At 34.2% G+C, this 13,869-nt stretch overlaps 3 protein-coding genes across 3 annotated transcripts; 2 read left to right on the top strand and 1 right to left on the bottom strand.

The window, feature by feature from the left end:
• Window positions 1-228: 228 nt before the first annotated feature.
• LOC17895308 (AP2/ERF and B3 domain-containing transcription repressor RAV2) lies at window positions 229-1,639 on the bottom strand. Its single transcript, XM_006302388.2, has one exon. It carries the CDS (start codon window positions 1,474-1,476, stop codon window positions 394-396), a length of 1,083 nt encoding a protein of 360 aa, XP_006302450.1. The 5' UTR covers window positions 1,477-1,639; the 3' UTR covers window positions 229-393.
• A 4,551-nt stretch (window positions 1,640-6,190) lies between these two features.
• LOC17894450 (serine/threonine-protein kinase STN7, chloroplastic) lies at window positions 6,191-9,332 on the top strand. The gene is made up of 10 exons (XM_006301665.2): window positions 6,191-6,675; window positions 6,774-6,860; window positions 6,958-7,077; window positions 7,160-7,258; window positions 7,337-7,505; window positions 7,597-7,690; window positions 7,805-7,898; window positions 7,996-8,052; window positions 8,484-8,897; window positions 8,985-9,332. Exons 1-10 carry the CDS (start codon window positions 6,277-6,279, stop codon window positions 9,144-9,146), a joined length of 1,695 nt encoding a protein of 564 aa, XP_006301727.1. The 5' UTR covers window positions 6,191-6,276; the 3' UTR covers window positions 9,147-9,332.
• A 2,340-nt stretch (window positions 9,333-11,672) lies between these two features.
• On the top strand, window positions 11,673-12,145 carry LOC111832045. The gene has a single exon (XM_023788249.1). It carries the CDS (start codon window positions 11,744-11,746, stop codon window positions 11,882-11,884), a length of 141 nt encoding a protein of 46 aa, XP_023644017.1. The 5' UTR covers window positions 11,673-11,743; the 3' UTR covers window positions 11,885-12,145.
• The last annotated feature ends 1,724 nt before the right edge of the window (window positions 12,146-13,869 follow it).

Genomic DNA, 13,869 nt, shown 5'->3' with positions numbered 1-13,869 from the left:
AATTTTACATCTCTTTTGTAAAAGTTATTTGCTTTGTATCTAAACCAAAAAAAAAAAAATTGAAAACAAATATGGTACACATAACGAGCTTATTTTTCATGATTAGCTCTATTAAATATGGTCAAAAAAACATTTGATTTATTATGCAGTCGTGAGTCGTATTAGATCAATGTACTCTTAATTGGGTTTGTATAATTGTGAGGATGAATTTTCACACAAAAAAAAAAAAATTGACAATAACTATGCATTCTATTTACGACTTTTTTTTTTTTTTAAGGTTCTTGTCCTCTTTTTCTAAATACAACTTAGCAAGAATCACAAACCTACAAAACATTAAAAACTAGAAAGAAAAAAATATGAAAAAACATAAAATGGAAGAAGAAGAAAAAAATGTCACAAAGCATTGATTATGGCCTGCTTCTTAGAACACCGTAACCCAAACATGTCATCAGCATCATCTCGAGATCTCTTTCTACCGCAAAGGGCTACAACGTCGTTTGGCTTCACAGTATTCACATTAAAGATATCAACTCCGAAAAGCCTAACCACTACCTGAACCGGTGTTTCCCTCGGACCAGACCGAACTTTCCAATCGATATAAAGCTGCCGGTCTAGTCCGGTCGATCTCTCGAAAGTAACAACATCACCGGCTCGGAGATTCTTCTCCTTGACGAATCTACTCCATCCCTTGGTCAACACGTAACTTTGACTACTGTTCCAGTAAGAGTAACGGAACCTCCACACTTTGCCGTTCACGTCTTCGAAGTTTATCAAAACGCCTTTAGTCACTGACGACGGTGACTTTGACGGTAACGGAAAGTGTTTCTCGGCGTGTTGTTTAGGTATCACGAGACGGTTCAGCTTCCCTACGTCGCTAGGCGTTACAGCTTTCTCGAAGAGCACTTCACGCGTCTTCAAAACGTTGTCGTTTGTTACCATACTAGATCCGTTACGTTGTGTTCCGTTGGCGTCAAGGGAGACAAACAAACGGCGTTTGTTGTTTTGTTCAAGCTCGTCGGCGTAAGTGTGTTTCCTTAACATGTCGACGATCTCTGCCTTTGAGTGAACTTCAAGAAAAGCTAAATCGCCGTCTTCGAGGAGGGTCTTGAAGTTGACGACGGCGTCGCGGCCGCGGAATCTAAGGGCGGCTATGTCGTAGGAGCGAGCAGCTTCTTCTTGCTCGTTGAAAGTGCCGAGCCATACTCGTTGGTGCTTCTCGTAAATCTGAGCTCCCCATCTTCCGTTAGGCTGAGGAACCACGCCTTTGTATTTAGACGACGGTAGCTTTCGTGACTCCGTCTCCACGCCGTTATCCGGATCCAACACGATGCTGCTTCCACCGCTTCCCATCCGGTAAAGACGTAACGCCGTCGCCGGAGGAGGAGGAGGAGGAGGAGGAGAGAGTTTCTTGGCTGTGGTGGTGGAGAAAGATTCCGAAGTGGATGAACTTATCTCTTCTATGCAACTAGAATCCATATTCTTTTGTTTCAGTAATTTCTTGAAGATTCTGACCAAACCAAGAAACACAAATTATAACCTTCTAACAAAGAAATAAAATGAAAGAAACACAAATTAGGTGAGAGAGAGATTTGGGTGACGTTGTTGCTTTTATTCCTATTCTTTGGTTCACGTATTTATATACAGAGACATATGATGATATGATGAATGGACGAGGCAAGTGCATGTACATGTACCTTTTATAAAATGTATCTAATTAGTTTTATGTTTTTAGAGTTAAAAATTTTATTGCTTTATGAAAAAAAAGATTGTCAAATTGAGAAAATGGTTACGTGGGGTCAACGCTTACAAAGATCGCAAAATTAACTTCGAAGGAAGTTTCCGAGAAGGGCAGAACCAAAAAAATGTAGTACTACGGCTTTTCTATTTTTTGTACGTTTTTTGTTATGTCCATTATTGAGAAACATTTTGTTCAACGACGTAAATACATTTTTCTTACAATACATATATAACCACGTACTTTCATCACATAAAGCCTTTTCATCAATCATCATATAAGATTTAATTATCACTATAGTCGAATGGTTTATTTTGTTTGCATGGATAACCAAATTTTGGGTTTTACAACTCATTGTTCCCGGGAAAAAAGAAAGATATTTCATATAGACTAGAGATATGGTTAAGCATTAACTCTCGATTTTATTCATGGAATCATATGATAAAAAGGGTTATATTCATATATAGATGCAATGCATTGACTCTAAGTATTAATTCTCGATTATATTCATAGATCAGTGCATTGATACATTGACATATTCGCGTTAAATTCATATCAAAGTTTATATACAAACTACAAACACAAACTAGCACTAACGAGTTGTGAAATTCTCAGTGTTATGGAGAGAAATGGTGTGGCTAAATATCGGATTCAACAATCCAAATATCGTTTAAACTTTTATAGGTTTGCTACATTGACATACATATAAGAGTCAGAGATTGACAAAAAAGGAAGTTATAACAAAAGAAAATAAAAAGTCAGAGAAAAGGATTAACAATAAAATTAAGTCAGAGTTTTGACGAAATTAAAAAAAAAAAAAAGACAAGAACATAGAAAACGAATAAACCAATGGCAATGGGTTACATGGTAAATAATGGGACCAAGCAAGAGGGTCAAGTGGGATGGGGGCTCACATGAAAGACCTATCCTCTCTTCTTTTCTCTTTTTAGTTCATCCCCCTTCGAAGCAATTCTGAAGATATTTTATTCACCATCTTTATATGTTTTGCTTGTTTAAATAATTTTGTAAATTGATTAGAAAAATAAAAATAAAAATAAAATATAAGAGACCTTTTGGATAGGTAAAAGGATTACGATCTTATCTGATACTGTTGTCTCGTACACTATCGTGACATAATCTGCTTTCTTTATGTTTTTCAGTTTCCTTCTTAATTTTTAGCTATTTTTGTTGTCTACATCAATAGGAAATGTATGTATCTAACATATAACCATATTTCTAATTTATTATCGATGTACGTAATTCTATATATATAGAAAGAAAGATCAATGGAGTAATATATAGTAGACATGGCGTGATGTTCCCGCTTGGGAGGGATCGGAGACAATTTGATGAATTAAGCTTATCCAACCAAATATTTTTGAAACACTCCAACGTTACTATGTCTTTATTTTCAGACCATCCGTGATTATAATCTTGATCACGACGTACCATATTTTCTAGTTTCTAGAATGAACAATTATGTATATATTTTTTGAAACATGAACAATTATTTTGTGTTTGTAATCTTTCCACAATCTTAGTAATCATATCTATGGCGTCTGAATCGAACGAGAAAAATTTCTACCATACCAAGTGAATTTAAAAGTTCCACATCGTATATATCTTTTTTTTTGTTTTTGAATCATAATTACTTTGACGATATCATCCATATATGTGTTCTGATACTAGTCCAACTTATATGAATTTGGTGAAGAAATAAATATTATATATATATATATATATATATGTACACACACACACACATATATATATATATATATATATATATATATATATTTTGAACCCATATCTATTTAAACGCTAGTATACACATGCATGACACACATATATATGCATATTATCACCTCTCATTATTTCAACACATTCAATTTGTCAATAAATATGACACTTCCATAATCATCCGAATCACATGATAAGTTTGAATGCTGAATCAGTAGTAATCATAATAACCAACATCAGAGAATTAGAGAAAATCGTTAAAATGTAGAGAACTGTTTTGAAAGGAGAAAATAATAATTATTTGAAAAACAAGAAAAAGTCCATGCACGTAGGAAACACCGAGCGGGGCAAAGAGGTCGCATATGTGTTTGCTTGTCAACAATTTGGAGATGCAACTAGTAAGAAAACTTTGTGATATACGTATATATTTAAAGAACGAAATAGTCAGCTCCATCATTTTCATTGCTTAAGCAACATATATGGACCCAAACCTCATCTCACCCTAATTTTAGTCATATTCTTATTCCATCTCAGCCCTTGATTTTGGATTCTTATCCTCCATCGTTGAGATCGCACAGTTTTGGTAAGAGATAAAGACTTACATATATGTATTTATTTATTGACATTTTTTCGTATTTCAATCTTCAGCTAATCAGACCAACTTGGCTAAATTCATTTTAATTCTGGTGGATTAATGAACCTCGTGGCCTAGTTTAGGCCACTAGAACTAACTTAATTAAGTAAAATACTGTGGCTCCCCTACATATACTTAATTGGATAAAAATATGAAAAGGCGAGAAAATAAAATATTAATTAGCGTGCGATTAATTAAATATGAATAATATACACATCGAGAACACAATTATTTGATTGATCTGCATAAAGATTATTACTCAAGAATTATTATGTCTCATTATTATATTACTTGTAAGTTGCAGCAGCCGCTCCATATCTAGTTTTTATGATCTACCTAACCCTAACCCATGAATCTATCATAGCATCGATGTAATTGGCTGATTGATTCATGTCTAACCAATAAAACTCACCAGAAACAAAATACACTTGAAATTTTATCGAATCAATACTTTAACTTAAAGTAACTATCTGGAGTTGAAGCGAGACTTTGTCCAACTTGATGTTCTGTTCATAAAGCTGAGGAAAACTTTAAATATAAATAAATAAATGAAAAAGGAAAAAGTAAACATAGTATAAACCTGATTAATTTCAGCTAATCAAGTGACTTAATTAGTGATTAGTATGATGAGAATATCATGTGAGAGGCTAAATGAAATGAGAGAATATGTTTGAATGTATCTTTTGATCACACGTATCCACGTCGACACCGACAAGCTGTATATGTTTGTGCGTACATTGTGGTCAATGTTCTTACTGATTCGCTCCACATGTTAGTAATGCTAATAAAATTGTTTTTATGTGTACAAGTTGTGGGCTTATTGTAACTTGCAATATCATATTGGTTGTAATAATAATATCTGTCATATGTGATCTCGTTATGTCATTGGTTGTTAAGTGGTAAACCAAATACAAATAGTCAAGTGATGTATATTTGTTATTTCTTCTTAATTTTTTTTATAAAGTCATCAGATTGGCTGCATTAAATCTTTGAACATTCTGATATCAGAACATCCAACAAAAACATGTACAACTATACAAGAATTTAGAGCCCATTTTGTTTTTTTCTTCCTCTATCAAATACTGATAATTGTTATATCGAACTTTTGGCTTTGGGAATGCGTCGGTCAATTGCGTGACGAACTTTACTCCAGTTCAGTGCAGTCATTATTCTATAGAATGATCAGTATATTACTTCGGTATGAAGTAGCATCATATAAGTATACACTAGTATTACTCTATTAGTTACGTTAAAGACTTCAAAGTTTAGAAGCACTCATTTCAAACAATTACGAAGGAAAACAAAAAAAAACAATCAAGTACTGTATCTTGCAAACAAGGATTGTGAAAACAAATAGCTTACGTGCATCGAGGTCAATGAAGTAAAAACAATATTGTTGAATACAGTAACAGTAGTTGTCATATAATTATTGTACGGAATCGGTCAAAACACTTCATCAAGAAAGTTGATTTCTATGATATGTTTAACTTAAATTATTTCAACGGTTTAAATACTTTAATGGTGGTGTATGACTTTGTGATAAAAAAAAGAAAGTCAATGAAAGTAATTACGTTTCAGAGAAAGACTAAAGATAAACATATTTACACTCAAACTTAGGATTAAAACTTGAGTATTAGCTTTAAAAGTTTTAATCGATTTATTGATGAGGAGATAGTTTTGTTCTTGATGAGAAAAAAACGTCAATTTCTTCATCTTGGTTAAATAATTGGACCAAAAACTTAGTTTTATTATTGTATTGTGCTTCCATATTTTTAATCATTGCTAAACTAGTTTTCATTATCAATGAAATAGTTACAATTTAGCAAAAAAAAAATGTGAAAAACAAAAAGAATAACATGAATTCTTTTCTCTTCAATATTCCTAAGAATTTACACTTCATATCATTAATGGGCCGCAGTTTACAAAAAAAATCATAAATGGGCCGAAAATAAGCCCATATTGAAGAAACCTTTACAATATATCCGAACCTAATTTATAGTCCACGTGTCATTAGTGGTGTAAATCTAATAAGTACGCAAAAAAAAAAATTTATTCAAAACGAAAAAAGAAACTAGTGGTGCGAAATCAACGACGTTTAGGGAATTTTGGTTTTTTGTCTTTCAAAAAAAAAAAAAAAACTGAACTCTTCCGGTGAAAAATCTTGGCCATGGCTACAATTTCTCCGGGAGGAGCTTACATCGGAACTCCCTCACCGTTTCTCGGCAAGAAACTTAAACCCAAACCGTTTTCTTTAACATCACCGATTTCGAATTCTAAACAAACGGTGAAGCTCAATTCCGATTGCCGTGCTCAATTGATCGATGCAGTTCACAATCTCTTCGTCGGAGTTGGTGTCGGACTTCCATGTACGGTGATGGAGTGTGGTGATATGATCTATCGCAGTACCTTGCCGAAATCGAATGGTTTAACGATCACTGCTCCTGGAGTGGCTTTAGCTCTCACTGCTCTCTCGTATCTTTGGGCCACACCTGGCGTTGCTCCTGGGTTTTTCGATATGTTTGTTCTGGCTTTCGTTGAGAGATTGTTTAGACCTACGTTTAGGAAGGTTCATATGGATGATGATTTGAGCTGTCTTTTTTATTTGTTTTTGGGTTCTTCTCTTGGTTTGATTGATTGATGTGATTAGGTTTTGGTTTTTGTCAGGATGATTTCGTTTTGGGGAAGAAATTAGGGGAAGGTTCGTTTGGTGTTGTGTATAGAGTCTCATCATCTAAGAAACGTTCTAATGAGGTAAAAACAAGTTGGTTTTAATCAAATGATTCAAGTTGTTTAAATCTGCAAAGTGAGGATAAGTTTTGGTGATGTATGTTATTTTGGTTATTGATAGGAGGGTGAGTATGTATTGAAGAAGGCAACTGAATATGGTGCAGTGGAAATTTGGATGAACGAAAGGGTTCGAAGAGCTTGTGGTAATAGTTGTGCTGATTTTGTTTATGGATTTCTCGAGGTAAGTTCTCTTCTTTGTAATTGACATTTTCCCTCAAGTTTTCTAGGTTTATGATTTTTTTTGTTTGTCAATACCATTGCAGAAGTCTTCAAAGAAAGGACCTGAATATTGGTTGTTGTGGAAATATGAAGGAGAATCAACACTTGCTGGTTTGCTGCAGAGTAAAGAATTTCCTTATAATGTATGAAAATGTTCTTGTTTATATCCTCTTTTGCATTTATCTCCTACATGTTGTCACATTTCTATGGCAATGGTGTAGGTAGAAACTATCATCCTTGGGAAAGTCCAAAACTTGCCTAAAGGGTTGGAAAGAGAAAACAAAATTATTCAGACTATCATGAGGCAACTCTTGTTTGCATTGGATGGTCTTCACTCAACTGGGATTGTCCATAGGGATGTGAAGCCTCAGAACATTATATTCTCAGAAGGTAAATGATCTTAGTTCTTGAATCAATTCGAGCAAGGAACCCAATGAAAGGATGAGGACATGCATTTTTGTGTCCACTGAAAATTGAGCAGGTTCTCGTTCTTTCAAGATCATCGATCTTGGAGCTGCAGCTGATTTGAGAGTGGGAATTAACTACATTCCAAAAGAGTTTCTCCTGGATCCAAGGTCTTTCTCTTTCAAAAAATTGTATCTTTCTCTGCCAAGGATCATAAATATGAACATTTTTGTTGTTGTAAACCCGCAATATAAGTATCTTTCTTTTCGGCTTGTTGCTTTCAGGTATGCAGCACCTGAGCAATACATCATGAGCACCCAAACTCCATCTGCACCTTCAGCCCCTGTTGCAGCTGCACTTTCCCCTGTCCTGTGGCAGGTGTAAACTTAGTTGTGGATTATACTATCTTAATTGTCATAAAGCTATCCTCTTACTTCAGGGCTAGATTTTGATGTATACGGTTTGTTCCAAACAGATGAATTTACCTGACAGGTTTGACATCTACAGCATTGGCCTCATCTTCCTTCAAATGGTAAGTAGCAAACCACCAATCGCTTTTAGTTTTCTCTGAGTTCTGACTCAGGCATGTTCAAGTTCAACTATCTTTTCGTAGATAGTCAGTGTAATCTGGTTGTATCTATTTTTGTTAAGATTGTGTTCATCAACTGTCGATGCCATATTAGCGACTCAGTCAGTGACTAGAATTAGAGTAAATTGGAGATGCTTCAGGTTTTGACTTCCTAGGGGCCTTGAGTATTTTGTGGTTTGGGCCTTAGGAAAGTAAGGGATGCTTTTGAAATTCTTGGATTTTAGGTTTAGTTCTGTTGTTTGGAGTGTTCTTGGTTTTATAGTACCCTACTCGATTACAAGATCAGAAACCATTTTCGTTCTTATTAGTTTCCTTGTGTCGGGAAATGTATCCATCGTTTTATGTTGACGTTCTTGCCATACTTATTGTTCCAGGCATTCCCATCCTTACGATCTGACAGCAACCTCATTCAGTTCAACCGCCAGTTAAAAAGATGCGAGTATGACTTAACTGCTTGGAGAAAATTAGTGGAGCCTCGTGCAAATGCTGATCTCCGTAGAGGGTTTGAGCTATTAGACCTAGACAATGGCATCGGCTGGGAACTTCTTACATCAATGGTCAGATACAAAGCAAGGCAAAGAATCAGTGCAAAAGCAGCTCTTGCTCACCCATATTTTGATAGACAAGGATTACTTGCGTTGTCTGTCATGCAAAACTTAAGGATGCAGTACTTCAGGGCTACACAACAGGACTACAGTGAAGCAGCAAATTGGGTGATTCAGTTAATGGCAAAAAATGGGACAGAAAAAGATGGCGGATTCACAGAAACACAACTCCAAGAACTCAGGGTTTGTTGTGAATCTACACTCTTTCATTTCTTCAAGCACCCAAGTTTGATACCCAACCGATTTATTTTCTCTTTTGTATTATTGTAGGAGAAAGAGCCTCGAAAGAAGGCGAGTGCGCAGAGAAACGCTCTTGCATCAGCACTTAGGCTCCAGAGAAAGCTTGTAAAAACAGTTACAGAGACTATAGATGAGATTAGTGATGGCCGCAAGACCGTGTGGTGGAACCGATGGATCCCCAGAGAGGAGTGAGGACAGAGTCAACTTACGATAAATATCATTTTCATTTTCGTTCCGATATTGTAAATCTCAAATGTATATCTTTATTAGCCCTTAGTAAAAAAAATTCTACTACTTGTAAAAATCAAGTAACCTTAAAGAAAACATTGTACTGTAGTCTCTGACTCTGTCTCTGAAGTTTCAGAACACTTGTGAATACTTGTTGATGTCATAGGAATATGTGAAACCGTCAATTAAAAAAAGAAGAACAGAAGACAGGTTTCTTGAACAGTACGTTACCCCTTCGGGGTTCGGACACTGAGAAACTATGAGTTCCGCACGAAGATTCAGAGAAGTCACTGGTCAAGCAATTTAGCTTTGCTGGCTCTCGAGGTAAGTGTTTGTCTATTTTTAATGTGTCTACACAAAATCCTCCGTACGCCATCGAAGCTGGAGTCGTTTCTCTCACTCAAACTTTTTTTCTTCACTCAAGCACATGCGTTTAATACTTTACTATAAAGATAACTCTTGATTTCAAGTTAAGAACTAAGATGAGAACACAATATTTTACACAATAACATTTAACAGTTATTGTAGTAAGCCCTTGTCACCATACTCTAGAGAATAGTGAAATGATCAAACATTTTAGCATAAATGATCAAACATTTTAGCATAAATGATCAAACATTTTAGCATAAATGATCGAATAAGTAATAAACATTTTCGCATACCAACTAGTAGAATCACTTTTTCAAACACGCAAAATCATCAAAAAGTTTATATTTTCCACGTTGTGAAACCCGTATAGGAATGGTATATATGATTCATGAATGTAGTTAGTTGTTTGAGCTTGTTGGATCTAAAAGGTATAATAATAATGATCAATCTCACGTTTATCCATCTCACAAAGCACACGTACGTAACTTTTAATACTCATTTTATGTATACAGAAACAGTAGTAAACTAATTCTTAAAACGTGGTTAGAACCACGAGGGGGTGAAGAAAAAGTTGGCTCACAAAAGAACGACAAGATTTTCAAAGAAAGAAGAATGACAGAGAGACCAACTCACATAATCAAAACCATAGATTAAAAAATAAAAAGATAAGTGTAACTTTTACTAGTACTGAGTAAAGACTTGTTCTTTTAGACGACCAAAAGCTAAATGCTAAAGGCATTTTGTGAATCACGAGAACCTCACGTGCGGTTCCACTCTTTATGTTCGAGGACTTCACTATAACCAATGACAACAGCCCGTAAACCACATCAAACCACACCTAGCTCTACTTGGTTAACTGTGTAGCTAATTATTTTAATTAACTCCAATCTGTTAACTGTGATATAGCTGTAGTGTATGAGATAATGAAATTTTTCAATGTTAATTTCAGTTACCTTTGGTGTGAATGTGAAAGAAGAAGACGGTTAACTCCACAAATCATACCAACTATTTTGTCGATCGGTTTAGGTAAGAGAGATTTGTTGATAGAATCTCAATTATATATTAGAAGAATCTATAATTTAGGATTATGCCACCTAATTAACGCCTAACTGTCCCACATTTAGTTATAGTTTGGTCTTTAAATACTGCTATTGACGTTTTTGTTTAATGTTTCTCTCACCAATTTCGGCGCAAATGTATTTTTAAATATACTCTATAGTATTAATTCCATTATAATTATTTGTCTAAAAATAATTGGAAAAAAAAAAACAATAGACTACAAATAAATTGCGATCCTTTGAATATTTCTCCATGTGGCTGCAAGATTTCAGTGTATATTACTTATTAACTAGAATTGGTTCCTATCACTAGCTCACAAAAGCAATAGTATTAATTAGTCTTACGTCTTCTATTAATCAAAGGGAATAAAATGTTAAGTCTTCATTATCAATCACAATCAGTTTTAAAACTCAAATATATATATGAATTATATGTTGATGATGATATATGTTCCGGGGACCAAAGCTACTTGTCGATTTTGGATGGTTAGTATAGTATAGTAGTTCCCGACAAGTTTGGTAGGTCATATCTTTTGCAAACGTCTCTATTTCGGGTTGGCATTTCAATCTTTAACCACAAAGTTTATAGCAACTGATCATATACTTCAAATATATTTTAGACAAAACCTTATCAAAAGAGACTGATACACTTAGGATATATATTTTAGACAAAACCCGAAATGACAAAAGACTAAAACGGATCGAAATCGCATTAAAAAGTAAGTATTGACTCACTTTAAACCGGTGTAGTATTAATAATTTGGTTTAATGTTTTCATGAAGAGAGATAAGCATGTGATAGTGGGATAAATAACCATAATTAGGGCAAAGATTCCTTGAAAGGTTTGGGTCCACGTGGGTATGGGAGGGGCACAGTGTCCGGTGGGTTAGGGAACAGTGCACAAACCCCTCCAAAGGACCCACTCGTTGCCTCTTTCATGGACCGGTCTAGTTCGGTACGGTTTGGTATCTGTCCCGAGCCACTCCTTTCATCTCTCACTTCTATATATATCATCCTCTTCATTCATTACCTTCTTCATTATCTCATTCTCTTCTCTCATCTTTCACGTTCACTTCCAAAAAACAATATATTTACACTTTCTTGATTTTGTGATCGGTGTACGTAGCGCAAAAAATGAAGACAACTGGTTCGGGCATAGGAGGAACGAAGAGGAAGATGTGGAGCCGTGGAATGGGAGGAGCGGTTAGAGAGCAAAAGGCTAAGCTTTACATCATAAGGAGGTGTGTCGTCATGCTTCTTTGTTGGCATGACTAAAACACTTATCAAATCATTATGAACATCATCATCGGCTTCATGAAGACTAACCAAAGATTTTCCTTCTCTTCTTCTCTCTTTCTTTTTTTTTTTTTTTGGAGTCTTACTTATATGTTATAACCCATGGGAAGAGAGCTTTATATGTATTGGCATCTAAATGAAGCCATATATGTATTTTTTTTTGTAGTGGTTTTTTCATCCCAAAGAAGGTTTTTTCAGATGTATATTAGTAGCCAATTAATTCGATATCTCTTGTTGTTATTTATTGCTGATTATTTTTTTATTTTATTACTTAGCCAATTAAAAAAAATTACTGAATTTTGTTTCCGAAATGAATAACATCAAACAAGTTATGAAGGTATAATTTTATTTTTATATTGTCAAAATATGTCAAGAAGAAATGGAAGAAACAACAATGATCCATTTTCACCATTTAAAAAAACTAGATATATAGTTGAGAAGCAAAATAAAAAACTGTTTGAAACCAATGTTGAAGACAATGCTAGGCTATAAAGGCATGGTGATCTATATATGTATGTATCACATAAACAAAACCTAAGCGTTTATAGAATCATAAATTATTTATAGTTAATATTAAAAATTTGCAATATATACTACACTCATCATAAAAATAAAAGATTTAAACTTCAAAAAAAAAATCAAAGCCAAACCAACAAAGATTAATTTTAGACCAAATTAAACATTACGTACGCGCCTAAGAAATACATAGAAGATTAAATTGGAGGATAAATAACATTTGAAAGTGCTTTATCCAAACAAGCAATCAAATGATTAAATTATTGATCATAATAGATTTTAACATAAAATTAATCATCAATTCAATTTAGATCGAATAACATACGATGATTTAGAAAACCATGTGTTTATGAAGTTAAAAGAAAAATAAAAAATAGTTTAAGAAATAAAACGGCTAAACCAATTAATAAAACTTGTCGATACATCTAAAATTCGTCTAACTATGCATGATAACAAAAAATGTCTAATTCCAGGCCTAAAAACTGATTACTAAAATTTAGAAAATTTCAATTACTAAGGCGAAATCTAAACAGCATATATAATTGTGGAATGAATTAATAAGGATTTTGTCACCCGTTTTGTATTGTTAAATATACATATATAAAAATATATCAAAAGAATTAAGCGACATGTACCGAATTATATATTTAAGTTCTGAAAGGCCGTTTATGCGTATGGTGGGGAAAAAAATATACAACAAAAAAAAACATTTAATAAGCGGATTTTGAGACACAGAAAAATCACTTCTTGTCTCAGATAAAGTTTTCTGGTTGCATAGGATGACACGTCTGAAAGATTCTGGTGTCTGTTGTTGTTCTTGTTGTTCTTGTTTGTTTTATACTTATAAAACTACCAAACTTGTGAAACAGAATAAAAATCTTCCCTTTGGTTATATAAATCTATGATTTGATATTGTACCATCGAAAAAAATAGTTGTCTGGTTATAAAAAGGTGGATAGACGAACTGATCATAAAAAAAAGGGGTCTTAACATTTTGTGTAATGAAAACACCTATTTGTCGGCCACATTGAAGATACGTCTTCTCATCTAAAGACTTTCACTTCATAATCACTTATGGCAGGCAATGAGTGTCACAAACAGAATAATAACAAAATCAATTTCAGAAGTTTCACCTAACTTCCTTGGTTTAATTTTCATTGATATGCACTTTGTATCTTTGCCAATTGTATGATGATCATGAGTTAGATCGTTTTACTTTCCTTAACTCGAAATGCCGGGAATCAAATTTTTGCGGTTACTCCACTATTACACAGGGTTGAAGCCAAATCGGTAAATCGAATCAGAGAAAATCGCAGCCTCAAAAGCTACAAAAGAAAGGTCATGCTTTCCGCGGCTCGGGTTCTCGACTTGGCTGAGGAAAAATATATTGAACTCCTCTTGAAATCATCTATTGCATACTTAGCAAAAAAAGAAAGCCAAAAAAATTG

Source organism: Capsella rubella, unplaced genomic scaffold (assembly GCF_000375325.1).
Source record: "Capsella rubella cultivar Monte Gargano unplaced genomic scaffold, Caprub1_0 scaffold_2, whole genome shotgun sequence".
NCBI lineage: Eukaryota > Viridiplantae > Streptophyta > Magnoliopsida > Brassicales > Brassicaceae > Capsella > Capsella rubella.
The sequence above is the reverse complement of the archived record's forward strand: the minus strand, read 5'-3'. Positions and strand labels throughout refer to the sequence as shown.